The sequence below is a fragment of the Oryza glaberrima genome, chromosome 6 (assembly GCF_000147395.1).
Source record: "Oryza glaberrima chromosome 6, OglaRS2, whole genome shotgun sequence".
Lineage (NCBI taxonomy): Eukaryota > Viridiplantae > Streptophyta > Magnoliopsida > Poales > Poaceae > Oryza > Oryza glaberrima.
The window spans coordinates 28,101,331-28,128,150 of NC_068331.1; the positions used below are offsets into that span (position 1 = coordinate 28,101,331).

Below are 26,820 nucleotides of genomic sequence, written 5' to 3' on the forward strand. Positions count from 1 at the left end.
CCCGCAAAAGCATTATTTTCTCCTAAACATGAAGATTAATTTTTTTACGTAAAACGAGATGGTATTAGCATATGATAGATTGAGTTTTAATTATTACAAACTTGAAAAATATATTATTATGATATTTTAGAGCAACTTCCATATATAAAGTTTTCGCACGAAACATATCGTTTAGCAGTTTGAAAAGCGTGCTATGAAAATCTTAATCTTCATCCAACTCTTGTTGAAGAAAAGAACAGGGCCGATATTGATCAACCCAGTAGAAGGGAAATTTTGTATTTTTGTCCAAAATAACCAGATCAAATCGTGTCTTTTTTAAAAAAACAAATCATTTATGAATAATCTTGTTTAAAACACTATATAACTATATACAACCGTATTCATATTGATATATACTTGTCTACAAAGACACATCTTATTATACATATAAGCACTTTCACCTAAAACATATTGGTATATTTTTAGATTCCACGTTAATATAAGATTGATGAAGTTATTATAGGTATAGTCATTTCTTCTCACGTACGCTCTATTTCAGCACCTCCCATAAATTAAACTGTGCTCAGTATATCATGAAATTGATAATGTTATTAAAAGAAAGTTACTTAAGCTTGTGTACCGATAAACTTATTAGCTACACATTACCTGATTACCTCACACACAAGTAGTGGACATTATTACTTGATGATCCCATTATTCGTCAAGAAGTAAAGAGATAACTACGCTTTACCAACTTGGCCATCCGTGCGTTGTACAAAATAAAAACCATTTCGAATACAAAAATCGCAAAGGCGATAAGGTTGGAAAAAGAGATGGTATTGGGCCTGAAAATATGAGCCCAATACTAGCCCATCACCAGCGACCCAACCCAACCCAACATCTGCTCTTCCTCCTCGCGCGTTCCTCTTCCTCCGTCGCCGCCATCTCCAACCCACCGAGGACGACTCGCCGCCGCCGCAGCCGCGGGCCATCGCCGCCTCCTTCCGTCCTTCTCACCGGGATCCGGCTCGTACTCGTCACCATGGGCAAGGCCTCCAAAGACAAGAGGGTACGTACGCTACTACCTCTTGCTCCCCATCGTCCCCCGGCCGCGGCCGCTTTACTTCGCTGCTTCTTCTCCATCGCCGCGTGTGTGACTGGGCTAGCTTGCTGCCGGTTGTTCAGGACATCTACTACCGCAAGGCGAAGGAGGAGGGGTGGAGAGCTCGTAGCGCCTTCAAGCTCCTGCAGATCGACCAGGAGTTCAACATCTTCCACGGTCTCACCTCACCCGCTTAATTGCTACTAATTGCTAACCCTTTCTGCCACTGGCTTCCATGAATGAACATTTACGAACTGACTAAGAGATGCAAAAAAAATTGCAGGAGTGAAGCGTGTTGTTGATCTGTGCGCTGCTCCCGGAAGCTGGAGTCAGGTATTTTCTGTGCCCATTTGCCCCCACATATAGCTATGTTTGTTGGTTTGGTACTTCTTGCTGATATCTCTATTCACAATTGCAGGTTTTGAGTCGGAACCTGTATGTTCCAGCAAAACAATCTCCTGATTGCAAGTAAGTACTAGTTTCAGCGCGGCACTTGTCTGTTCCAGCAGGGTTATGTTCTTAGCATCTGATTATTTTGCCTCTTTGTTTATGGGGGATTATACTAGAGAAGGTGACCTTCCTCTTATTGTTGCCATTGATTTGCAACCAATGGCTCCGATAGAAGGCGTTATACAAGTTCAAGGGGACATCACTAATGCTCGAACAGCTGAAGTGGTACTTTTCTCGTATGGATTTGGCTTGCTGTATTTTTCTACTTTGGTTTGGCTTGCTGCAACTGATATAATTTTGTTACTAGGTTATTAGGCATTTTGATGGATGCAAAGCAGATTTGGTTGTCTGCGATGGTGCTCCTGATGGTAAGATAGTGATGTCCCTTACTTGCATCCCATTTATTTATGGCATTAGACTACATGTATGTTTCATGCTTATTATGTGCTTTGGGTTATTACAGTTACCGGCCTTCATGATATGGACGAGTTTGTTCAGTCCCAGCTTATACTGGCGGTTAGTTCAATTCATTGTCTTTGTATATTCAATTAAGATCAGAGTTCTTTTTCAGCAACTATTTGCAATGTACACAAGATACTGTCTCAATTAAACCTGTTTTAACTTTTGTATGATGGTTTTCCTGTTGTTTATGTTGAGGTTTGACTTTCTTTAACTGACCTCTAGAGAATCTGTTGCTTATTTCTTTTTGTGCTTGTTTTGGTTATATTTTGCCTTATTTTATTTTTAGTTGGTTCGGTAGCTTATATATCTGGCTGATGTACTCTTTTGTGTTGTGTTTAGGCATTGACAATTGTGACTCACGTACTTAAAGTTGGTGGGAAATTTGTTGCGAAGATTTTCCGTGGAAAAGATACAAGTCTGTTGTATTGCCAGGTGATCATAGCTTCTGTTTTAGCTTTCTACTTCTGTTTCTGAATCTTGACTGACAAAGATATATGCATCATCAGCATCTGTGTTCCTTATCTGTCGTGTTCATGTATTATCGTTGCATTGTTCCGCAACTCTCGATCTCTGAAGCAGTATAGCAATCAGGATGTACTTAATTGATGACCATAGGCTATTCAGGTTATATTATCGGACTATTCCTGCCAGTGCTTGCCTCTTATTGGTACTGTTGCAGTGCTGTTAGTAATACTTGAAGGCCTGAAGAATAAGAATGGCATTTAGTTTATGGGCTGAGTTAGGTACATAGATGCATGCTTGAGGTGATATTGTGAAAAATGTTGTATTTCTTACTCTCAGTGCTTTATGCAGCTGAAACTATTCTTCTCACAAGTTACCTTTGCAAAGCCCAAAAGTAGCCGGAACTCAAGCATCGGTAAGTCTGTCTCTTTAAAGGAGAATTTCAATCGATACATCTGCTTACTACGTATTTTTCGTAAATTCTTCAGTCAAGTCTACACTATGGTTTTATATAAAGTTAACTGCATGCCAAATGAGTCATTCATAGTAAACAGATGTTTCACTTACTTTTTATCTTCGTGATTCTTATTTCCTGGTTCCTGGAAAATGTTTGAGAGTTTCCATAATCACCTTTCCACATATCAAACAGAGGCGTTTGCAGTTTGTGAGAATTATTCGCCTCCTGAAGGATTTAAGGAAAAAGATTTATATCACCTGCTAGAGAAAGTGGGGACTCCTTCTGGGGCTGATGATTTAGGTAATGACACAAAACTCAAAATGCCATTTGTGAAATGCCAACCCAACACATGATACAGGATGCCTCATTCAATTTTGTCATGTGCAGACTGCAGAAGTGGATGGTTAGAGGGACCAAACAAGGTCTACATCCCATTTCTGGCTTGCGGTGATCTCAGTGGTTACGATTCGGATCGTTCTTACCCACTTCCAAGCACAGAGGGAGGATCCTACCAGAGCTTGGATCCAGTCCAGCCTCCAATTGCTCCACCTTACAAAACCGCACTGGAGATGAAAAAGGTCGCCAGCCATGGCATTGGAGCAGATATCAGCAAATTATCCCTCGACTCCTGAACTACACTCTGGATCGCTGTTTGTGTTCTTGTAACTGCCAACCCTGTGGAATTTGCAAATTGTATGGCATTGTTGTTCCACAGATTACACAAGAGATGAACTTAAACTTCAGCTTCATGTGGTTGTTATATGAACCAAAAATGTACTACCTGTTATTTTTATTTAGAAAAGGCACGAATTCTTTTTCTGGATGCCAGATGTCTGAACTTCTATGAATGCATGGATGACTAGAATACCAATATTATGGATGCACATCGTGCCTGACCTTGTTTAGTTCTGCTTCAATATTTTTGTATTATTCTGCATCTTGTGGAATCTGCATAATGCTTACAAATTACAACATGTATGCGACTTCACAGTCGCGGCATGTGGATTCGGCGTCGCTGTCAAGTGTCAACTACAGGCACCCAGATCATAGATTCGTATTGTACTTGATGTCTTTGATTAATCTGCTTAGCACGGAAACGAGTAGATTTGTATTGTACTACTTGATTATAAGCGTGTTACATGTCTGAATTACGGAGGAAAGCATCCAGAGCAGAGAGAAGACTGAATAACAACAGATTATCCCTGACTGATGGTGTCCATGTAATTCAAACTGCCTTACTATTCAATGTGGGCTTGCATGTGACCATGTGAGAACTGAGGATGGTCTCCTGAATCTGTCCCTTGCATTAGGCTGTTGCAAGCAGTCTCGAGTTTGAAGCTACCACCTTTTTTTGGCCATACTACTTCGCAGTATTTCCATCTTAATATATATTGCCGTGTTTAGTTCCAAAATAATTCTTCAAACTTCCAACTTTTCCATCACATCAAAACTTTACTACGTACACAAACTTCCAACTTTTCCGTCAAATCGTTTCAATTTCAACCAAACTTCCAATTTTTGTGTGAACTAAACACAACCTATAAGTTGAACTCAACATTTATGAATTACGAAAAGGCTCATCTTAGAGTGCAGTAATTTTATCGGACTTTGTTCAATTCTCGCATAATCTCTTCTAAATTCATCCAATCCGAAAAGGATGCCATTAAGTGGAGAAAAGAAAAGCCAGAGCGTGTCAACGTCGGTGGCAGAATTTTGCAGCCAAGTGATCATCAAAGTACTGAACTGAATTGATTGCAGCGTGTCATCTAGTACGTGAACAGTTTTTTCAGTCACTAATAGTAATAACACTACGGAAAAGGAAGGAAGGTACTACGGAAAAGGAAGTACTAATTGTCATTTCCTTCTAGAACTAGACATCCTTCCATCTAACACATAAAATGATGCATAGATTACATATAATTTATTACTCCCTCCGTTTCGAAATATTTGACGCCGTTGACTTTTTAGCACATGTTTGACCGTTCGTCTTATTCAAAAAATTTAAGTAATTATTAATTCTTTTCATATCATTTGATTCATTGTTAAATATATTTTTATGTAGGCATATAATTTTACATATTTCACAAAAGTTTTTGAATAAGACGAACGGTCAAACATGTGCTAAAAAGTCAACGGTGTCAAATATTTCGAAACGGAGGGAGTAAGTCTTATTTTTTTTAAAAAAAATGTAAAGAAACAGTCTTTTTTTTAAAAAAAATATTTTTTTTATAGAATTTATTTTTAAAAATGATGTATCGTTATTAGTTTGAAAAACATGCGTGTAAAAAAACGAGAAAATAAAAATAAAGATGGAAATCATGTGCTAAAAAAAAGAGAAATTAAAAATAGAGGAAAGAACTCACACTAGACTTGCCAACCAGAGTGACTGCGAATAAAGCACTTGGAGCCGTGGAGTTCACCGCCGCATCCGCATCTCCCACCGCCGCCGCCGCCGCCGACAGCGCCACCAGCTTCGCGAGAAGCTTCTCCTCTTCTCTTCTGCCGTGTTCTGCGGGGTTTTGAAAGGAAACCCCAGAAGCTGGCGAGATCCCACTCCCATCCACCACGGCCCCAGCTCATGACGTGTTGAGAGGGAAGCGTATTGACTCCGAGCAGAGGAGAGCAGAGCGCGCGCGTGGCCATCCTCCGCCTCCGCCTCCGCCATTGGAGCTGTGATTTGCTGGTGCTGGGGATGATGCCCAAGCTGCTGCTGCAGGCGGCGGCGGCGGTGGCGGACAGGAGGTGGTACGGCTCCGGCGGCCGCCGCGGGTACCTCCCCCTCCGCCACCCACCACACGTCGCCCCCGGCAGATTCACCGCCTGCCTGCTCGCCGTCGCCGCCGTCACCACCACCTTCGCCCTCGCCCTCACCCTCCACCGCCCCGACCTCTCCTCCACCGCCGCCTACGCCGCCTCGCCACGGTGAGCGCACGCTCCCCCTTGCTCCCTCCACTAATTGCTCTCTCGCCGATAAACCCGCTCCAATGTCTCCTCCTCCTCCTCAGCGGCGTTGGCGGCGGCGGCGGCGCGGGATACGCGGTGGTGATCAACACGTGGAAGCGCTACGACCTCCTCAGGAGATCCGTCGCGCACTACTCCGGCTGCGGCGGCGTCGACGCCGTCCACGTCGTCTGGAGCGAGCCGGAGGAACCAACCGAGGAGCTCCGCGGGAGCGTCCTCAACTGCAGCGACGGCGGCGGCGCGGGGGTGCGGTTCGTGATCAACGCGGAGGACAGCCTCAACAACAGGTTCAGGCCCATCCAGGGGCTCACCACCGACGCCGTCTTCTCCGTCGACGACGACCTCATCGTGCCGTGCTCCACGCTGCGGTTCGCCTTCGCCGTGTGGCAGAGCGCGCCCTCTGCCATGGTGGGCTTCGTGCCCCGGATGCACTGGCTTGCTGACCCGGTATGCACAAATGCACTGCACACTGACGAACATTTCTGAATGTTTTGGTGCATCATGAGTAATATCTCACTGAATTTTTGGTGCATCATAAGTAATCTGCACATTAATTTATTTTTGAAAGACCACATGATACGTATACTAATTGAGGATGACTACACATGGGTGGCTACTTCTTGGTGTAATTGCTGAATTTTATTGAGGAAGTTAGTTATGCCAATTGGAGTGTCTGCTTCTGCAGGGAAGTAATGCAAAGGAATACAGATATGGAAGCTGGTGGTCAGTTTGGTGGACAGGGACTTATAGCATGGTTCTCTCCAAAGCAAGTTTTTTCCACAGGCAGTACTTGGATCTGTATACCAATCACATGCTTCCATCTATTCGTGATTATGTGAATGAAAACAGGTGAGATTCATATCTTACTAGTTACTACCGCAACATTTCTTCAGAAAGTTTCTTCAGCTGTGGGTATTATTATGCTATCTGAATAATCTGATGGCCTTGTGTGTAGTATACTAGTAAGTCTTACCATTTTAACTGATGATTGATAGGAATTGTGAGGATATTGCAATGTCCTTTCTTGTGGCAAATGTAACTGGATCTCCACCAATATGGGTTCAAGGTCAGTAATCATCCTTGTGCAGCAATGAAATCATTTTCAGATCAAGAAGCTTGTAGAGCCCTATTTAGTTCAATTAGTCACACATCATGCAACAACACTTTTCATTTGTTCCCAGTTTTGGATAATTCCCTCTTGGAGTATGAGCAGCAGCAAATCAATGTAGCTTGTCTGAAACTTTGCTATCCTTTTATATGCTTGTCAGTTTTTGTGAAACCTTCTGTATTACCTTGAATCAGCAAGAACCATGTGGAAGCAATGTCTAAATTCATGCGACAAACCAACAACGAAGATCAATTGCTATAAAATAAGAGTATAAGATGATTTGCTATTTAGCCTGCTGCTATTATTGTCAAGAGGCCATACTGAAGTTCCCTTTCTTGATGTTACTGCAGGAAGGATATTCGAGATTGGATCAAGCGGCATTAGCAGTTTGAAAGGCCATGATTTGCAGAGATCAAAATGTCTCAATACATTTTCTGCCATGTATGGGCATATGCCTCTTGTAGCCACCACAGTCAAAGCTGTTGATAGCCGCACAAGCTGGTTCTGGTGATATGTAGTTTTGTCAGTTACTACCTGGTTCTGTTTTGCCTTCCCTTAGGTGCTGCCTATTTGCCTAGCCAATATTATAACGCTAGTGTAATCATGTGCATGATTCATCAACACCTAATGACAAGGATTATATTGTACAAACTGATTCTTTGGAGATATTGTACACCTGAAACTAAAGCGTTTGATTGATTCTCTAATCAATTGATATATGAGATTTTATGTGACTAAGTTCTTGTCCTAACTGTTTGCAAACGTGCACATCAGGGGGTTCATAACAGAAACCAAATGAAACTACCAAATTACTAAAGAGAGTTCGGGCCTGTTCACTTTGATGCCAAAAAAAACCTTACCAAATTTTGGCATTGTCAAAATTTTGGCATAATTGCTAAAATTTTGGCAGGATTTCTTATATAGTTATCAAAATTTGGCAGCAAACTAAATGTAGCCACTTTTTGGCAACTTTACCAAAACTTGGAAAGGTTGAAAAAGGCATCAAAGTGAACATGCCCTTCATATGTCATGGTCGTGTTACGTGTACATGTGTCTAGAGTTTGAAATTTATTTATTTTTCTCAATTTCTTTATTCTTGAAATACCTCACATTATGTTTCTCCTATGTATAATTGTTTCATCCATGTATAAATGACAAGAAAGAAAAAAATAAGTTTAAATAGGCCAACAAAAAACGAACTAAATTTATGGATAGAGTTTAAATTTCACCCAAATTTATTTCTATGAAATTTAAATTTATCAGAAATTAGGTTCCATTCTAATTTCAAAATATACAAATTTCGTTTCCCGTAATTTGATTTTTTTAGTCTTTTCAAAATTTGAACGCTGGTGTTGTCCATGGCTAACTCGTGTGTGGCTGCGACGGTTGCACCAAGATTGTGAGGATAAGGAGAGCTTTGCTCCAGTCTAACCAGGCTGCCCTGCCACGCTCACGCCGTTCTTCTCCTCCTCTGCTATCTGCTAGCTGCTACTGAAAAATTCTCTCGAATCGATCGCCCGATGGTGGTGGCCATCGCTACCGAAGCGTGGGCGCTCGCCGGATGCGGCGCGGCGGCCAAGTCGGCGGCGGCGCAGGAGGCGCCGGTGCAGCTGCAGCAGCACAGTGTTTGTGCAGCCAAGGCCAAGAAACCGATTTCGTTCAGAGGGGTGGCGGCGGCGGCGGCGGCGGTCAGTAGCCAATGCCACCAAGAACGGCGCGCCGTCGTCGTCGGGAGGCGCAGCGGCCTGGCGTCCTGCCTGCTCGCCGCCGTCGCCGCCTCTTTCTCCGGCGCCGGCGCCGGCGCAGCGCGGGCCGCCGTTCTGGAGGCCGACGACGACATCGAGCTCCTGGAGCGCGTGAAGGAGGACAGGAAGAAGCGGCTCCAGAAGCAGGGCGTCATCAGCTCATCTGGCACCGAGACAGGTCGGTTCATCAGACATCAGAGCATTTCATCTAGCTAATCTCTCCTCAACAATTAGTACTCCCTCTGTCTCAAATTACTTCTAGTTTTGTACTAAAGCCAAATATTTATATCTTATCATTAACTTTATGGTATTATGTTTTTGGATTCACCATGAGAAATACATTTATGATATATAATTCAAATGCCGTTAAACTATATGAATGTCTGAAGATTGATGATCAAAGCTAGAAATATTTGACAAGCAATTTGAAACAGAGGGAGAGTATCATTTAGTATTTTGTGCTTTGTTGATTGCGCTCTAGTTTTAATTACAAGCCACAGGGTACTTGCAGGATCTCATCTACAAGCTGAGCAAGGTAGGGCAAGCCATTGACAAGAATGACCTCCCTGCTGCAAGCAGTGTCCTAGGCCCAAATTCTGACGCTCAGTGGGTTCAGAACATCAATGTAGCTTTCACCAAGGTTATTCCATTTCTCCATCCTGGACTCGGTTTCTTCTGAATACTATTTCCTTCTCAAGTTGTATAGTTTATTTCATCTGATTCAGAACCACTGTTTGCATGCAACAGTTTAGCTCTAGCCCAGAGGAGAAGAACATGGTCGATAGCTTCAATTCCTCCTTGGCCTCCTTGATTACATCAGGTACACTGGCTCTTGTTCTTCCTCTGTTCTCTAGAATCTGAACTTACCCTTATCTGTCTGAAAAAGGAAGATTCTTTCAGTGATTTTTCTGTTATGCCAATCTGAATCTGAAACACTGCATGTATGTATCATCTTGTTGCAGTGAACAAGAGTGATGTTGATTCATCCAAGTCGGCGTTTGTGTCGTCAGCCACAACGCTGGAGAAATGGATAGCTTCAGCTGGTTTGAGTGGTCAGCTCAAAGGATTCTAAATTTCTGACGCCAATTGAATTTGAATGGCCTGACAAGTACATGATCGGAGTAGCATTTCCTTGAAGCAACGGTCTATATATAATGCGTCAATACCAGTAAGAATGTTTTGTCCAAGAAAAATAATTTGAAGATATGGATTCGGCTGCTGTGAATCTTCGAAGAGGGTATTGTAACTGAATCTTCCGTTCAGACAGAATATGTGATAATAGCCATGGCTCTGTTTTTTCTCTCTCTCCGTGGGAAGTAAATTGCATCATTTCGTATATCACGAGATCCTTGCAATGCAGAAGAAAATTTAGCAAAGTTTCTTTGTTTTCATGTCTATATAGTTTTCGTTTGGAAGCAATTGACACGTCTGTTCATATTCTTAATTTACATCCGTACAATTTGAATTTCATATCAGAAACTGAGGGGTTTTTTTTTTTCGAGAAAAACAGACACTGAGGTATGACCACCGTAAAATTGTCAATGACACAATAGTCCATGGGAGAAACAAAATTTTGAGGAATTCAAGCAAAAAATAATTGAATCGAGTTTTTCAGGAATTAATGGAACCTCCTCCAGAAATTTCATTTTAAAAAATATAAAAAAGCAGGAAATATTATTTGGATACAACAGTACAACACCATGCTAGGCTTTCTATTTATCCATTATTAAAAAAACTGCTATGTATATACGAGCCATACAATTCCTCAAGCTGAGCGGAAGAAAAATAGACATGATAACCAGACAAAGAGAATATTCTAAACTTCACGATAGAGGAAAACTATTCTAAACTCTCGTGAGATTATTGACATGTCATCTAATAATTATAAAAAAATAAAAAAAATCAATAAGATAGATTAATATGTGATAAATAACTTGATAAATTTAACTATAAAGTTGAATTTTAATATGCTTTTTTAAGTGATCTATCACATATTAATCTATCTTGTTAAATTTTTTTTCATAACCATTTGAATGAAATGCAAATAACGAGAGGATGTCTTCTCGAGAGTTTAAAATCCACTCGCCGCGAATCGCTTGGATCTCTTGATCGAGTTCAGTATCCACTATCTACTACTCCTACCAGTATACCACCTGGTAGCTGAAAGCTGATACTCCGGCGAGCCGTGGAGCAAGCACCTCGCCTCCTCGAGCTCGACGGCGTCCTGCGTCCATGGATGCTGGTGCAGCTTCCGCAGTCCACCCAGCCTCTCGGCGACCTCCTTCATCGCCGGCCTGTCGCCGCCGCACATCTGCAGGCACTCGAGAGCCAGCCGCGTGATCTCCTCCAGCGACTCGCCGCTCGCCTCGCGCTTCACCTGCTCGTCCAGCATCTCGCCCACCTTCCTCTCCCCCATGGCCGCCACGAACCTCGCCGACAAGCTCCGCTCCTCCTCCGGCCCGTCGAGGCAGAGCGGCTTCTTGCCGGTGAGGAGCTCGAGCAGGACGACGCCGAAGCTGTACACGTCGCTCTTCTCCGTGAGCTGGCATGTCCGCATGTACTCCGGGTCGAGGTAGCCGCACGTCCCCTGCACCATGGTCACCATCTGGGCCTCGTCGGTGGGCGCCAGGATGGAGGCGCCGAAGTCGGACACCTTCGCCATGAAGCTCTCGTCGAGGAGGATGTTGGAGGACTTGACGTCGCCGTGGAGGATCGGCGGCGACGCGAACGAGTGCAGGTACGCGAGCGACTCCGCCGACTCGTGCGCGATCCGGAGGCGGGTGGCGAAGGAGATGACTCCTCCGCCATGGATGAGGTGGTACAAGGTGCCATTGGGGACGAACTCGTAGACCAGCATTGGGACGTCGACCTCGAGGCAGCAGCCGAGTAGCTTGACGATGTTCTTGTGGTTGACCTGGGAGAGGATCAGCATCTCCTTGCCGAACTCCTTCTTGTTCGTCTCGTCCATCACCTTGCACCGCTTGATGGCGACGACGAGGCCGTCGTCGCCGGCGGCGGCGGGCAAGATGCCCATGTAGACGGTGGCGTGGCCGCCGCGGCCGAGGATGTTGCCGTCGTCGAAGCCGTTGGTCGCTTGCTCGAGCTGTTCCTCCGTGTAGATGGTGAAGGTGTTGCCCGGCCTTGCGCTCAGCTCGTCGTAGAGAAGCAGGCCGCCGTGCCGCTCGAAGTACTTGCGCTTGACGTCGGCGAGCGCTCGCCGCTGGCGCATCAGGTATGTGATCAAGATGGTTATCACGGCGATGACGACGCCACCGCTAATGCCTGTTTAAAGTGATCATTTCTAAGATGTCACTGACTCACAGTTGGCAACTTGGCACTAATTAAAGGGCTTAACTATTTGTTAAAGTGATAAATCGAAAACTGAAATTGCTCTAGTTATAATTGATAGATAAATTAAAGGGAAAAACTCTAACGGCTGCAAAAAAAATCATACTCCCTCGTTTCAGAGCATAATATAAAATGTTTTGGTTTTTACAATAAAGAAAAAAGACACTTTGGTTTGTTCTAAATTAAACCTCTCCAAATTTGATTAATTTTATAGAAAAATATAGTAATATTTGCAACGCTAAACAAATTTCATTAGATTTATCATTAAATATATTTTTATAATTTATTTTTTTTTGGATTAATTAATCAATTTATTTGATGTTAAAAATTATACTGTATATTAATTAAAATTATCAAATTGATTTGAAGAAGTTTGACTTCAAGAAAACCTAAAACATCTCAAATTCTAAAATAAGGGAAATAAATATTATTTTGCATGAAAATTAGAGGAGATAATGAAGTGGTGTGACCAGTTATGATTATTACATACCGATAACTATGATCACTGAGACCGGGAGGGATGATCGTTTCTGGTCGGACTCACAAATCAATACGCCATTTTTGTTGCTTTTGTACTGTCCTTCCGGACACGAGCAATTGTATCCGCCGGGGAAGTTAGTGCAAATCATCCCATCCGGACATCCTTGTTTGCCAGGGCCACATTCATCGATATCTGCATGCAAATAAATTGGCAAAATTCTAACATCAGTAAATCTTTTAATAAGATAATGGATTAAACAACCCGATCTCTACATCTAAAAGAATGTACATATCTAATTGTACTTTTTTTTTTATCAATTGCGAGCTACTGGATCCAACAAATTCATATAATTGAAATGTTCTAACAAGGACTTCCTACAATACTACTAGTGCAGTAGCAGATAGTATAGATGGCTAAATGGGTTAACCGGCTCGAGCACGATCAGGCACGACCCGATTGACATGCCGTGTTGTGCCATGTCCGCCCACAAGTTGCACCAATGGTCCAGGGCTCCAGGCACGGGCAATAAGACTCAAATTGTGCTAGGGCACGACAAGCTCACCATGCTCCTCCTTTAAACAAGTCTATTTTAAATCCCTCATCTATTTGGGCCGTATCTTATATGGCTGGAAATAAGCTACTTTACTTCTTTCATCATTGGATCATGTTGTGTTGGCTCAGGCATGGTCCTATGGTCGGGCCGAGCCGATACAGGCCCAATACCAGTCAGGTCATGCCATGTTTAAACCGGATCAAAACCCTATACCATGGACCGAGCCGTTAGGTCTCGGGCCTTTTGTCCATTTAAAAATATAGGTTCAGGTCTACTCTCTCTGTTCCACAAAAAAACGAATCGGATCAGATGTACATGATTTCTATGGGACAGTAGCGACTGCTCCTGTACGAGAGATCATGTTCGAGATGTTGGTCACTCCATAAAAAAAATCCACTTCCGTACCTATGCATCCGTTGGGGAGGTAGGGGTTGCCGGTGTACCCCTGTGAGCAGTTGCACACATAGCCAGGGCCACCGTCAATGGCGTCGACGCAGACGCTGTGATCGCTGAGGCACGCGCTGCCGCTCGTCTGAGCCTCCTTGCACGTCTCGTTGCCCACCACGAAGTAGAGCACGAGGGGAACCGTGCCGTTGCTGTTCTTGCGGTAGAACCCGTCCGTCGACGCGTCCGCCGCCTCGAAGCTGAAGCTGGCCGCCTCCATCAGCGCAACGTAGAAGCACCGGTTCACCGGCGAGCCGGCGTCCATCTTTTCTATGACTAACACGTAGTAGGAGTTGAGACCCTTGGGGATGGCCGTCTCGCAGCACCCGATGTTGGAGCAGGAGCCGGTCCTGATGCTCGCGTTGCCGAAGCATGTCGAGATGCAGCCGATCACCACCCGGTCGTCGTCTCCGCCGGCCGCCGTGCCTTGCAGGAGGACGGCCCCGCTGCAGCCGACGGCGAAGAGCCGGTTGTCCTCGTCGGAGAACCGGTACGGCAGCGCCGCCGCGTTGAGCCCCGCCCACGAGGTGTTGATCTGCTTGCCCGTGCGCGCGTCCAGGCACTGCGACGCGATGGCGTTCGTCGTCCGGATCTTGCCGTGGAGCAGGTCGACGCCGAGCACCCTCACCGTCTGCTGCTGCTTGGTGCCGAGGCGGTACTGCGGCCTGTCGCCGACACAGTCGAGGCTGAAGCCGGCGGACAGCGAGCAGTTTGGCCCGATGCCGAACGGGTACTCGATGGCGAGGCCGCCGCATGTCCTCCGGCACCCCGGCGGCGGCAGCGCCGCCGCCGCTGCCGTCGCGAGCAGCAGAGTAAGCACATGTAGGCCGATCAGGAAGAGCAGCATGGCCATGGGCGGTTGATGATTGATTACCATTAGTTTGCCCTGCATGCAGTGTAGGTGGTCTGCTAGATGCTAATTAAGCTAAAGTGCTAAACTAGTTATGTACTCCTATATATAGTAGTAAAGAGATACACTTGATAATTTAGTGTGATAGGGTGTATGGTTTTAACTTCGATGTCCCGTATTGAATTTCTAACACACTCATAATTTCTTTTTAAAAAAATATTTGGATGGACGTCTCCCCCTCCAAATCTCTTTTTTTTTCTCTATATATAGCAGATTAGATGACAGACGCATGAGCACGCACATAACTACAAACACAACACCACACTTAGTACATCATGCGAATGCATCCTCCAACAAATGTTCTAAAAGACTGGAAACCATAGTAGAGACTCGCCTAGTGTGTGCTTGATTAGCTTTTCTAGATTAGATGACAAACGCACGAGCACGCACACAACTGCAAACGAAACACCACACTTAGTATATCATGCGAATGTATTCTCTAACACATGTTCTAAAAGAAGGAAACCAGCGGCAATGTATTGTTTACAAGAGACGACTGACTTGAGAAAGAGAATGCAGTGGATTGCCAGGCCATAAGCAGATACAGATCTGGTTGGATAACCCTGCCCCAACTACGGATTATTGGGTTAATTCTATTCATGGGTGGAGATAGAAGACAAGTTAGTTATGAAAATGGAGATAGCTGAACATAGAAAAGCATGGGTTGTAGGTTTGGGTCCAACCCGGAACGAGGTAAATCCCTTGACCGAGAGTGAAGGCAAGCTCGGATTAGAAGATAGCCATACCATCTGGGTTGCCAACTACGAATTATTGGGTTAGTTTGATTCGAGGGTGGAGATAGGAGACAAGCTAGTTACGAAAATGGAGATACCCGGATCTAGAAAAGCAAGGGTTGTAGGTTTGGATTCATCAACCCAAAACGAGGTAAATCCCTTGACCAAGTGAAGGCGAGCTCATATTAGAAAAATAGGGAGGATAGTTGTAACTGTCGAGGAGCAGTGCCAAGGAGAATCAAAGCAGGTAAGGAAATAGACACATCACTGTTCTCACTAAAATTCTGTTGAAAGCCCAGATGCATATGCCTAATATTTATGGATACTAGGATTTGAACTTTCATACGTGGAGTCATGCATGTACCCACGACTCTACCACTGTTGCTTCCTCACGTGCTTGATTAGTTGACAGTACTGTAAAATGCTTGATTAGTTGATGTACTGTAAAGAAAGAGATTTGGAAGGAAAGATGTCCCTCCAAACATTATTTTTGAAAAGATTATGAGCATATTAGGAATTAAACGCGTGATCTTGAAGTTGAACCACACATCCCTCGTCACTGCACTATCAATTGCATCTCTAGTTGATAGTACTCTGACTGTGACCGTTCTTGTTGGATGGTCACTAGAAAGTACTCTGACTGTGACCGTTCTTGTTGAATGGTCAAATTAATGCTAGTGAGAAATGGCGAGGGGTGTTTCAATCTAGAGACTAAACTTTAGTCCCTGTCATATCGGATATTTGGACACTAATTTGAAGTATTAAACATAGACTATTTACAAAACTAATTACATAAATGAGAGAAATATTGGCTAGTAATTGTGAAGCCCCAATTCTTGACTGGAAGGGACACCAAATGAGAGCTAATTCGCAAGACAATTTTTTTAAACCTAATTATCTTATAATTAGCACATGTCTGTTGTAGTATCAGATAGGCTAATTATGGATTAATTAGGCTCAATAGATTTGTCTCGCGAATTAGTCCAAGGTTATGGAATGGGTTTTATCATAAATCTACGTTTAATACTTTTAATTAATGTCTAAACATCCGATGTGACAGGGACTTAAGAAAAATTAGCCCTATCCAAACAGCCCCAACTAAACGACAGAGTGGAGTTTTGCATCAGCTGGACGATACATTGGTCCCTAGTGGATGTAGATTGATGAAGAAGATCGTCACCTTTTGAAGTGGTATTTTTCTTAATTAATTCTATATCGGTTTTCACATTTCTATATATCGAGGGACCGATATAAACGAAAATTCGGACCAAAGTAAGTTATAATCTGAACAAATATTGGTTAAATTCAAATAATTTTTGTTTAATTAATATTTTTTGAATATTTTGGTCGATATAATATTCTATTGGGGGTACTGATAGGCCCGCAATTTTGAAAATTTCAGAATTTTTTTTTTTGGAAATTTCAGAAATTGAGTTCCGGAAATATTGAATCTCGCTTTCAATAGCCTATGGTATTGCATTCCTTGCGCATATATATATTGCTCTGACAATTTCAGGAGCTTTCTTTTGTTAATTGTCTGGAGCGGGCGTTGACAACGGGCCAAGTCATATATAGTTTGTTCTGGCGTGTCAACGGCCGTGTTTATAACCAGTGTGCTTAAAGCGCTGCACCGGGTGTACCAATGTGCTTAAAACTTTGTCAATGTGCATCACCGGGTGTTTATCACCATAGAATATGCATATAATTCAGTAGCATAAATTTCCCACTTGGTTGCAAGCAAGAAACAGGCTACATGCAGGATGATTTACTAGTTGTCCCTTCTTTGAGTTATCTGTGGCTGGAAGGGGAGATCTATCATCGATTTTCTAACGCACTTTAAAATTGAAACGCACTGGTGGCTGCATGCGTCAATGATGTAGAACCCAAAAACAAGGGCTGAATCAATGAAATTTAGATAACAAACTAACCTCAGGTGATGTATTGTCAATTTTCATTGATACAAGTAGAGACCATCGTAAATTTGTCGCAATTCTCATAATAAAAGTGTGTATCCCTATCATTTAGAAAGGGAGTTTCGTCCGTTCAAACCACTCCCATTGTGCGATGTCCCACTGTAATAAGTGAAAGAAAAACTGCTATCTCCCTGAAAAGCCAGGGGGAGCGCCGTGACCAAATCGGTAGTCCAACCGAGCCTTACCATTCTAATAACTCTTTTTCTTTTTTTAGAAACACGGTATGTCCACAACGTATACACATTTATCCCTATGAACGCGTACACACACACATAACCCTTATGAGCACATCTAAAAGACTGGACCGATATATCTTGAGATTAACAAAGTCATCACAGGCACCCACTGTCAACGGGTACGTTGCCTACCTCCAAAAAAAATAAAAAGCCATAAATACGAACACCCATATCAAATCTAGAATTTAAACCCAGGTTAATTGGTTCCATCACATGAAATTTAACCAATTAAGCTACGCTCGCTTCACACCATTCTAATAACTTGGAGAAATGGAACACCCGAAAAAAAAAAAAGAGCCGCAGACCACATCCCACTAGGCCACAATTTACCCCCACTGTGGCCCAAGCAGCAGTCCTTACAAACAATAAGGCCCATGCGTACTGACAGCAGTGGACAAGCGAACTCCAATTTCAGCATTCACTTGAATTAATAAAAATATCAATTTTAGTACATGCCAGAGAAGAATATATAACCCATAGACTGCGGATTCAGCACCACCGCTACTAATGGTTATCTTACAAAACCGCATCATTGTAAGGCACACCTACAATACCATCAGCAAGCATACGGGAAGACAGATCCCCTTACATGCTCTGGAGATACAACTCATCCAAACTTGTCGAATTAGAATACTGGAACTAACAAAGAAAAGGCTAATAAATTTCCCTGCCCAAACATGTATGTACAGATGACCGATGGCTGCTCAACCTGCAAACACAAGATGAATGCCATTGCAAAGATCAGCCATACAGGAAAACATCATATTCTTTGATTGATAAAGTACTACCACACAAGCATAAGGTGGTGGTATGCACTATTGTTATGGCTAACTGTGAACAGGAAAAAGAGGGGTGGGAAGAATGGTTACCTGTGTGTTCACCACCTGTAGAATCTGAAAAGTTATTTTGCTCAGAAGGGAGGAACGGTGACTTGCCATAATTGTCTAATATTTCTGCAAGATAAGTAATGCGGAGAGCAAACAAAAGTATGAGGTAAGAAAAATGGTACTCAAATCAGAAAACAAAATAAATCAATACTGTCATTAGAATGTACCTGTGCTTTGATTGAAGTCCTCTGGTAGATCTGAAAAAAAATTTCGGGGAAGCTGACTCAAGAAGCCAAACGATGATGATTCAATATCCAAAATTGAATCATCCAGAGGTTGCCCATTCAACTCTGAACTGCTAAAGGATCCACCAGATGCATCACCTATTGACTGGCATGATTCCAGGAAAGCATTCCCGCAGAAACCAAAATTACCATTGCTCGAATAGCCTGATTCCGTCTTAATAGTCGGCCCATTTTCCACACCAAACAGCACAGAATTAGCATTCTGCACTGGAAGCAAATTGGAAGCATCCATGCTACTATGAAGACCCTGAATGTCTTTACCAGCATAAATTAATTGATCACTGGATTGTGTGCGATCTACTATGCCACTGGAATTTCCATTGCACATTACATCATCTGGCATTGCAGGCATCGGAGTAGACTCTGATAAAAAGCATGGATTTTGCTTCACTGAAACAAGGAAAACAGAAGGCCATATTAAAATGAAACAACCCCGTAAGAGGACAGTCTGTACCCAACTAAATGCCTAGCCCTGCAAACAAAGAAAATAAAGAACGGAAAGTAAAGGCAAGCAAATATCTTTCTCTTGAGCAATCGTGTTGTGCTCACCTAATAAACACAAACTTCCTGAGCTTACACTTGGAAAAGATCATTTTCAGAAACATTGAATTCTTCAGGCTCCCAAAGAACTAATTATTTGTTCACCATTATACACTCACTTAAACGATGGGGTATTGCATTACTACTCCAGTTATGCTCATATCAGTCATTGCTAGAAGCTTAAGTCTGAAAAAAAATGCCTTACATAGGTTTGAGTTGGAACCATTGGGAAGAGGCATAGAAGAAGGCCCTGGATGATATTCTTTATTTATAATCCTTAACTGGTCCTCAAGAAGTTTGTTGAAGGCTGTTATTTGGTTCTTAAGCATCAGCCTCAAATAGTATGCTTTGAAAAACTCACGATTATTCTCCTCGAGTTTCTGCCAAACTGGAAAGAGCAAAAAGAAAATCAACTAGATGTTAACAACAGCCTACAAAAAGAAAATCAACCAGATGTTAACAACAAAAATGATCTAACAATAATACAAGGGCGCAAATCAAGATAAACATAAACGGTTTCCTAGTTATGTTCCCTTTCTGTTTGACAGAGCCCACCTGAAACATAAAGTAGGTTCGTAGAGGGGACGGAAAAAAGAATATTTAGGCAGCATATAACAGTGTTTGTTGCAAAATTGATGGCATGGTTTTTTTACCTAAACCATATTTGTGTGGTGTGAACCAGCATATGTCACAATTCCACAATCATAATTGTAACAAGATAGCAACCCGTCCAACTATGCATGACCTGCGCTGTTACTAGCCAGTTCTGAAACCTAAGACCAACTTGCAGGTAAGCTAAATGAAACTTTTGGCATACAAGGTAAGAGCACTACCATGCTGTGTAACACTAGGTTCTATCTTTGCCTCACGGGAAAGGGCATCAACAACTTCTTTCTTGTCCATGTATAGCTGAAGGCAGCAATGTATAAGATTCTGGACCTGAAACAAAAGTTAGCAACAAGAGTTATCCATCAGCTCAATTGAATATGTATTAATTGTTCAAGCATGCTACACATAAAATAATCTGTGTTATCCAAAGGTAGTTTCTAAGCATGATTCAGCATAAACGAATGCAAAGAATATCCATAACACGGGCCTTGTGTGCTTGCATGCATTGCAGGCTGAACAAGTAATATGAATACAAGACAAGATTAAATTAGAACCCTACTAGGTATCACAATCCGAGATTATCCCCACCCTACTAACTAATTGGCAGGTGATCACAAACCCTAGAATGGCACTGTCACTATAAGCACGCAAATCAAACTTGAGTGGCACTGTATCCTCTGCGAAGAGGCCAAGAACCAACGAATTCAGTAGCAAAACCCAACAAGAATCAACAAGCGTTCTACATGAACCAAACAAGGCACTGAACTACTACTGACGAGCAGCTGTATGTCCTAACGACAGACCTTGTCGACGTCCGCTCCTGACATGTCGCCGGCGCTTCCTCCACTCCTCCTGCCCTAATCCCCTCCTGAACCCTTCCCCTGAAAAATCCGCAAGAAGCAGTGCTAGCATCAGCCAACAACAACACAAGAAAACACAAGATTCAGGCCCAGTTCACGGATCATACCTGCCCTGGTCTTCCCCGCGAGAGAATTTCAGCTCTCCCTTGCAGCGAGGCGGAGAAGAGAGAAAGCTCCGGCAGTGAGGAGATCACGAAGGGGAGGAGGGGGGAGAGGAGCGGAGTGGCCAGCCACCAGCTCGAGATGCAAGGGAGAAGAGTAGGGAAAAGGAAGGGGAAGTGGAAGTGGTGGTGAGCTGAAGTGGGAGTGGGGAAGAGGAGAGGATTCCTAATCCACGGCTCTGTCCGTTCTGGACTCTGGGGCACCAGAAACACTTCTGCACCAGTTCTATGGGAACCCTTTTTTTTTATACTGCCTGCAAGTGATGGAGAAGCTTTCTGCACAGAATTAATGAATTGCAGTCGATTCAGTCCAATTTTAGGCCATAAAAAGTTCTTTAACTGAAAGTGTGCTCAATGATTGGATGCAATTAGCAATAGGAGAAAAAGATATACAAAGATTCACATATGAACTTACTGACTGATGCATAAGAAATTGCAAGGGGGCACAAGAAAAGGGAAAGAAAGTAAGAAGTGGAGGCACTTTCCAGCTAGGTTGCTAACCGGCCATCCTGTCACAATTTGACACAACCCCATCCAACGCCAGTGCTCACTTCATCCACTGGCCTGCACTCCGCGGTTTTAGACTTAGTGCTTGTGCTCAAAACAGTAGTCAGCCTCCACCACCATATGCAGCAAAATAGTCTCCTGCAATGATCAGGGAGACAGCTGAATCAATACCAACGGAAATCTGATAAAAGCCTGTTTGGATTGTATTAATAAGCATAGAAAATAATTTCAGACCTGTCAGAACAGTCAGAGGTTCACTTGGCAGATGTGCTCATAACGTGCAATGGCAGTTACACGATTTAACCATTGATTCCAGGCCCAACCAAATAGAAAAGGCACCTTGCCACGAACATCTTTTACCACAAAAACAAAGAGTAACAAGCGATGCAATGTGGTGTGAGGATCTGATCCTCGCTGCCTTTTTTGGATGGCAAGAGAACCTTCTTATGCGGTGCAAATGTTTATCTCAAACTAGTAGATAATCCATGGTGCCGATATGGTTTTAATTCCAAGTGCTAAGCTCGGTGACTGACCTCAATTAAGCTGTGACCGCTCTTCTTCACTTCCTTCACATTTGTCATCTCTTTAATCCTTAAAGCAGTTTCTCTGTCCCCAATATCATTGAAAAAAATTGATACCTGCAAAGTGGTGGCTGGATCTTTTCTCCCTACATCTATCAGCATGTTGGCAGCTCTCTTTCCCAGCACATTTTCACCATGTGCTTTGCAGCTCTGAAGAAGTGAGCTCCATGCCTTGGTGTAGTGTCTCAATGGGGACTGTTCCATCATTTCCATTGCTTCCTTCACAAAACCATCTCGACTGAGAAGGTTGACCATACAAGCAAAATGTCTTTCATCAGGATCCAGCTCACGGCTAGCTCTCATGAGTTCAATCACCAGCCGTCCTTCTTCAAACATTCCTGCCTGATCACATCCTGCAATTGCACACAGAAAGGTAACATTGTCAGGCTTCAGGCCACTAGAAACCATCTGATCGAATAGCTCCATTGCTCGTGTTCCATCTCCATATCGAGCACAGGCAGATATTATAGCAGTGAAGCATATCACATTTGGATCCAACAATCTTTCAAATATCAAGTGTGAACTACTCAGTTGACCAGCGCAGGCATAAGCAGTGATCAAGGAGGAGCACACAGCCATGTCCATTTCAAATCCCAATTTAACAAGACAAGAATGTAGCATTTGACAACTGGTTAAACTTGGTGAAGCTGACAAAGATATGGCTTTCATAGTTGCAGAGAAAGTCACATCATCAGGTGTCACTCCCTCTACAATCATACAATGCAATATCTCTAAAGCAGCATCAAACATGTTGCAGCGAAGCGATGATGTGATCAGCGAATTGCAGCACTCCAGTGCAATACTTGGAATTTCATTGCATATTGCTAATGAATGATCAAAACAGCAACACTTCCCATACATATCAATGAGCGTAGTCTGAACATGCACACTACTACAACTGAATCCAAGCTTATGAACAATGCCATGTATCTGAACTCCGAGTTGCCAGTCCCCCGTTTTGCCAGACAAAGCAAGGAGCGAAACAAATGAGCGAATTGAAGGCATCTTGCCATGCCAAAGCATCTGTTTCAAGTAATAAACTGCTTCCTTCATATGTCCTCTGTCAGCGTACATTGATAAAATGGAGTTCCATGAGATGACATCCTCAGACAGGATATCATTCAGTGCCTTCACTGTGTCCACTGAATCTCCAATTGCAGAGTAAAGATCTACAAGAGAATTTGACAGGAAAATGTTGGATGGAATCCACCCAGCCTTGAGAACAACTCCATGGAGTTGCCTGCCTTGTTCTAGCCATTCACCATTTTGATAGCACCCTTTCATGGCATAACAATAGGATAAGCCATTCAGCTCCAAATACTGCCGTCTCATATCAAGAAAGCAGCAGATAAGTTCCTCAATCAGCTTCAGGTTGCCCAAGCCACGCAGTACCACATTGCACATGGCTGTGTTCTGCAGCGGCAGTTCCCGGAACAATGAGAGGGCAGCATGTGGTGATTCGACATGCATATAGTGATTAACAAGCGCAGATCCAACAAATGGATTGCAACACAAGCCTAGGGCCAGCACCCGGCCATGGAGTTGCAGTGCCTCGTAAGTGTTGCACACTCCCAGGATTGTAGAGAAGGTATGAGGGGTCTCCCTGATGCCTGAAGCGACCATCCACCTGTAGACAGCACGGGCCCGATCAGCAAGGCCGTCCCTGATGAAGCCTGTGATCATACGGTTCAAGGACGCGACGTCTCGGACAGCCATGGTCACAGACGATCTTTCCACAGACTATGATGGGTCAAACAAAGAGGAATGCGAAGGGGAGAAGGCCAGTTCAGAAGAATTTCCGGAGCAGGTGACACTGTTCCATACTTCCAGTTTCCATCAGCTAACAGCGAGTTCCCCCAGTGAAGAGAAACAGCAGTAGTATTCCTTACGAAGAACCGCATCATTTATCAACTCGGTGGCTTCATCACTGCCGCCGCCATCACCAACCGTCGTCGGAACGGATCTCTTTCGTTTGGCATCTCTGCATCATCCTGAGTATCCCACATACAGAAGACATCAGGGGAAAAAATAAAACAAAAGAAAAGCGCAATCCAACTTGGGAAACAGAAGAACGAACTGCTCCTCCTTTTAGGCGGAGGGGGGTGAGCCGGCAAGATTGGATTTTTACCTCACTGAGAAGGGAGCCGGGGACGACGGGATTGGGCGTACGAGCACAGGAGCATCACGGCGGCTGGGCGGCAGGAGGAAGACGACCCTTCTGTCTGGCTGCTTTTGCTTTCCGTCGTCTGCCCCTAAAGGCCTGAAGATAGTTGGCTGGCCCATCCAAAAAGCCCACAAAGCCCATCAACTACCAACCCTGAGGATTGAACTGAGAGCAGCACTGCTGTGATGCTTTCAGTGACACAGGCACACAGCTGACCTCTTTTTCCTGAAAACGCATATTACTGGTAACAGAGTATCAACATGACAACCAGAGTGTAATTAAGGAGAAGAAAGAGTACCTTTGTTGATCAGAAATTCAAGTGCAATTCCAAACTAATGCGAAGAACTCCAGTTTACAATGTTCCTAAACCTCAGCTTTTTCACCAAAAACATGGAGTACTATAAAATGGTATTTACCAAAAATCGTTGCAAGAACATGCCCCCTCTCTGAAGTGGTGGAACCTACTCCGGTCTCTGACTATGATTTCCCGGTTCCAAAGCCTGGAGATCAACTTGATTGCAGAGTGGCAGTCCTCACATACCCTGAGATTCTTTATGATATGAACCGGCAAGTTTGGTGCTAGACTAATGAGGCCAAAAGCAATGGCTAGCTTCTCACTGTGTGCTAGCAGTGTCTGTTCTTTCTCCTCCTCATCGACATCCACTGTTATCTGTGATGTAATCGGAGAATAGCCTGCTGACTTTAACCTGTGTGAGATCTCCTCTAGCATTGCGATGATCTCCAATATCCGTGGATGTGATTTGTCACTAACTACAAACTTGTGCACCTGCCCAGCCACAGTAACAGAACTATAACCTGCAGTCTTCTTAACTTGCCTTTCTTCCATCAACATCCTTATCTTTGATGCATCTTCCCATTTTCTAGAGTCTATGTATATGTTATATAACTGGACATAGACAGCATCTTCATCAGGTTCTATCTTCAGAAGATTCTCCGCGGCACATTGAGCTAAGTCTATGCGTTTATGGACTCTGCAAGCACTCAAGATGGATGCCCATATGACAGAATTCGGTTGCATGGGCATGGTCTTAACAAGATCCATTGCTTCATCCAAAAGCCCACTGCGTCCCAGCAAATCAATCATGCAGCCATAGTGCTCAATCTGAGGATGTATGTTGTACAAGATTCTCATCTCATCAAAGTACAGGCGGCCTTCGTTCAATAGACATGAGTGGCTGCATGCAGTCAAAACAGCAATGTAGCTAACTGGATTAGGCTGGAAGCCGTCACACCTCATCTGGTAGAAATATTCCAGACCAGCCTTACCCATCCCATTGAATGCGAGACCTGCGATCATAGCAGTCCAAGCGTGAACATCTCTCTTGCCCATACGTTGGAAAACAATGGTTGCCTCATTGACCCTCCCACATTTCATGTACATGTCCAGCAGTGCAGTACCAATGTATATGTCTGTTTCCACCAGCCTCAGCTCAATGCAAGCGTGTAATGCCCTGCCCTGTGGTAATGCACCTAAGCTTGCACAAGCAGATAGAAGGCTCACCACCGTAAAGTTGTCAACACGCAGATCATGTCTCCTCATATTCATGAACAATAGCAACGCGTCTCTAAGCTGGCCGCTGTGGATGTACCCAGTGATCATTGAGTTGAATGTGATGATATCACGGACCTCCATTTGATCAAACAGAGACCGTGCAACATCAACATGGCCATGTTTGCAGTATCCATCAATTATAGCATTCCATGACTGAGGTCTTCGGCCTCTACCCACAGCATCAAAAACCTCTCGTGCATGACCAAAGTCACCACACTTCGCATACATGTCAATGAGCGCAACGACAAGATTTTCACTCATCAACATCCCCTTCTCCTTAACAAGCAAGTGCAGGGAACTACCCAGCTCCAAATCCTTGAGCTGTGAGCATGCTGAGAGCACGCCAATAACAGTAACATCATCTGGTGCAATGCCTTCAGAAAGCATGTTCTTGAAGCAATCGACAGCCTCTTTGGCCCGATCGGCACGAGAATAGGCAGCAATCAAACTTGTCCACGAGATCACATCCCTCACTGGAGCCTGAGACAGAAGATGCCGCGCGTCACAGAGCATGCCCATTTTGGCCAGCCCACTGATCACCATTGTCCAGGCTACCGCGTCCTTCATAGGGATCTCATCAAAAGCTCGTCGAGCATCACCAGCGAGCCCAAGCTCAATGTACATATGGATGAGAGAATTCGCAACGAACGGCGCGGCAAACGGTAGCATGGTCCGTAGGCAGGCGGCGTGCAGCATCGTGCACAGGAGGGCGCGGGGGCGGGAGGAGGAGGAGCACTTGAAAAGGAAGTGGAACGTGAAGCCATCTGGTCGGACGCCCGCGCGGCGCATCCGGCGGAAGAGGACGAAGGGGAGTTCCGGGTCTCCCGACGAGGCCCCGGCACGGAAGCAGGCGCGGAGGGCGGTGTCGAAGAGGAAGGTGGAGGCGGGCATTCGGTCGAACAGGTGGAGGGCGTAGCGGAGGTGGAGGGGATCGGATGGGGGGAGGCAGTTGACGAGGGAGTTGAGGAGGTGGTGGGCGGATGGCGGGTGGAGGAGGCGGCCGGAGGTGGCGAGGTGGGCGTGGAGCTCGGCGGCTTGCCGGACGGTGCGCGGCGTCGGCCATGGCGCCGGCGGCATGTCGCGGCCACTCCGCGGCTCTGCGTGCGCTCGAGCTTGGGGACGCTCTGTTGCACCGCTTGGACGGCCCATATAGGATTCAATCCACGTTGGTTTTATGGGCCGTCTCATGGTGACAGGCCGACTTTGCTAGGAAGCACTGCCGGTGAAGGTACGGACATACGGCCTAATAATCCTACAGTGTAACACTGCAGCTTTAGGGCCATTTGAA

At 44.3% G+C, this 26,820-nt stretch overlaps 6 protein-coding genes across 8 annotated transcripts; 3 read left to right on the forward strand and 3 right to left on the reverse strand.

Moving 5' to 3' along the window:
* The first annotated feature begins 869 nt into the window (after positions 1–869).
* On the forward strand, positions 870–3,817 carry LOC127776117 (uncharacterized). Its single transcript, XM_052302456.1, has 11 exons — positions 870–1,048; positions 1,165–1,258; positions 1,365–1,414; positions 1,500–1,549; positions 1,648–1,756; positions 1,839–1,899; positions 1,995–2,047; positions 2,333–2,425; positions 2,807–2,870; positions 3,105–3,212; positions 3,300–3,817. The coding sequence occupies exons 1-11, from the start codon at positions 1,022–1,024 to the stop codon at positions 3,542–3,544; spliced, it is 954 nt and encodes a 317-aa protein (XP_052158416.1). The 5' UTR covers positions 870–1,021; the 3' UTR covers positions 3,545–3,817.
* A 1,468-nt stretch (positions 3,818–5,285) lies between these two features.
* Positions 5,286–7,719, forward strand: LOC127776118 (glycosylinositol phosphorylceramide mannosyl transferase 1). The gene is made up of 5 exons (XM_052302457.1): positions 5,286–5,834; positions 5,918–6,320; positions 6,559–6,722; positions 6,869–6,939; positions 7,332–7,719. Exons 1-5 carry the CDS (start codon positions 5,605–5,607, stop codon positions 7,490–7,492), a joined length of 1,029 nt encoding a protein of 342 aa, XP_052158417.1. The 5' UTR covers positions 5,286–5,604; the 3' UTR covers positions 7,493–7,719.
* A 661-nt stretch (positions 7,720–8,380) lies between these two features.
* On the forward strand, positions 8,381–10,030 carry LOC127776119 (thylakoid lumenal 16.5 kDa protein, chloroplastic). Its single transcript, XM_052302458.1, has 4 exons — positions 8,381–8,904; positions 9,227–9,366; positions 9,474–9,546; positions 9,689–10,030. The coding sequence occupies exons 1-4, from the start codon at positions 8,502–8,504 to the stop codon at positions 9,796–9,798; spliced, it is 726 nt and encodes a 241-aa protein (XP_052158418.1). The 5' UTR covers positions 8,381–8,501; the 3' UTR covers positions 9,799–10,030.
* Positions 10,031–10,851: 821 nt separating this feature from the next.
* On the reverse strand, positions 10,852–14,405 carry LOC127777068 (putative wall-associated receptor kinase-like 16). The gene is made up of 2 exons (XM_052303572.1): positions 13,514–14,405; positions 10,852–12,008 (listed from the first exon to the last, which is right to left on the reverse strand). The coding sequence occupies exons 1-2, from the start codon at positions 14,403–14,405 to the stop codon at positions 10,852–10,854; spliced, it is 2,049 nt and encodes a 682-aa protein (XP_052159532.1).
* Positions 14,406–17,796: 3,391 nt separating this feature from the next.
* LOC127776112 (pentatricopeptide repeat-containing protein At5g48910-like) lies at positions 17,797–26,628 on the reverse strand. 3 transcript variants are annotated; one of them, XM_052302450.1, is made up of 9 exons: positions 23,924–24,148; positions 21,449–23,786; positions 20,654–21,352; positions 20,490–20,567; positions 19,911–20,016; positions 19,283–19,465; positions 18,460–18,927; positions 18,275–18,358; positions 17,797–18,114 (listed from the first exon to the last, which is right to left on the reverse strand). In XM_052302450.1, the coding sequence occupies exons 4-9, from the start codon at positions 20,511–20,513 to the stop codon at positions 18,110–18,112; spliced, it is 870 nt and encodes a 289-aa protein (XP_052158410.1). In that variant the 5' UTR covers positions 20,514–20,567; positions 20,654–21,352; positions 21,449–23,786; positions 23,924–24,148; the 3' UTR covers positions 17,797–18,109. The 3 variants fall into 3 exon arrangements, with proteins under 3 accessions (XP_052158410.1, XP_052158409.1, XP_052158408.1); XM_052302449.1 differs by lacking the exons at positions 17,797–18,114; positions 18,275–18,358; positions 18,460–18,927; ... (1 more) ...; positions 19,911–20,016; positions 20,490–20,567 and adding an exon at positions 24,258–26,628 and having other exon boundaries at positions 20,657–20,983; positions 21,123–21,352; positions 23,924–24,184; XM_052302448.1 differs by lacking the exons at positions 17,797–18,114; positions 18,275–18,358; positions 18,460–18,927; ... (1 more) ...; positions 19,911–20,016; positions 20,490–20,567 and adding an exon at positions 24,258–26,628 and having other exon boundaries at positions 20,657–21,352; positions 23,924–24,184.
* LOC127777069 (putative pentatricopeptide repeat-containing protein At1g68930) lies at positions 20,544–23,511 on the reverse strand. The gene is made up of 4 exons (XM_052303573.1): positions 22,806–23,511; positions 21,748–22,148; positions 20,654–20,902; positions 20,544–20,567 (listed from the first exon to the last, which is right to left on the reverse strand). Exons 1-4 carry the CDS (start codon positions 23,509–23,511, stop codon positions 20,544–20,546), a joined length of 1,380 nt encoding a protein of 459 aa, XP_052159533.1.
* Positions 26,629–26,820: the final 192 nt, after the last annotated feature.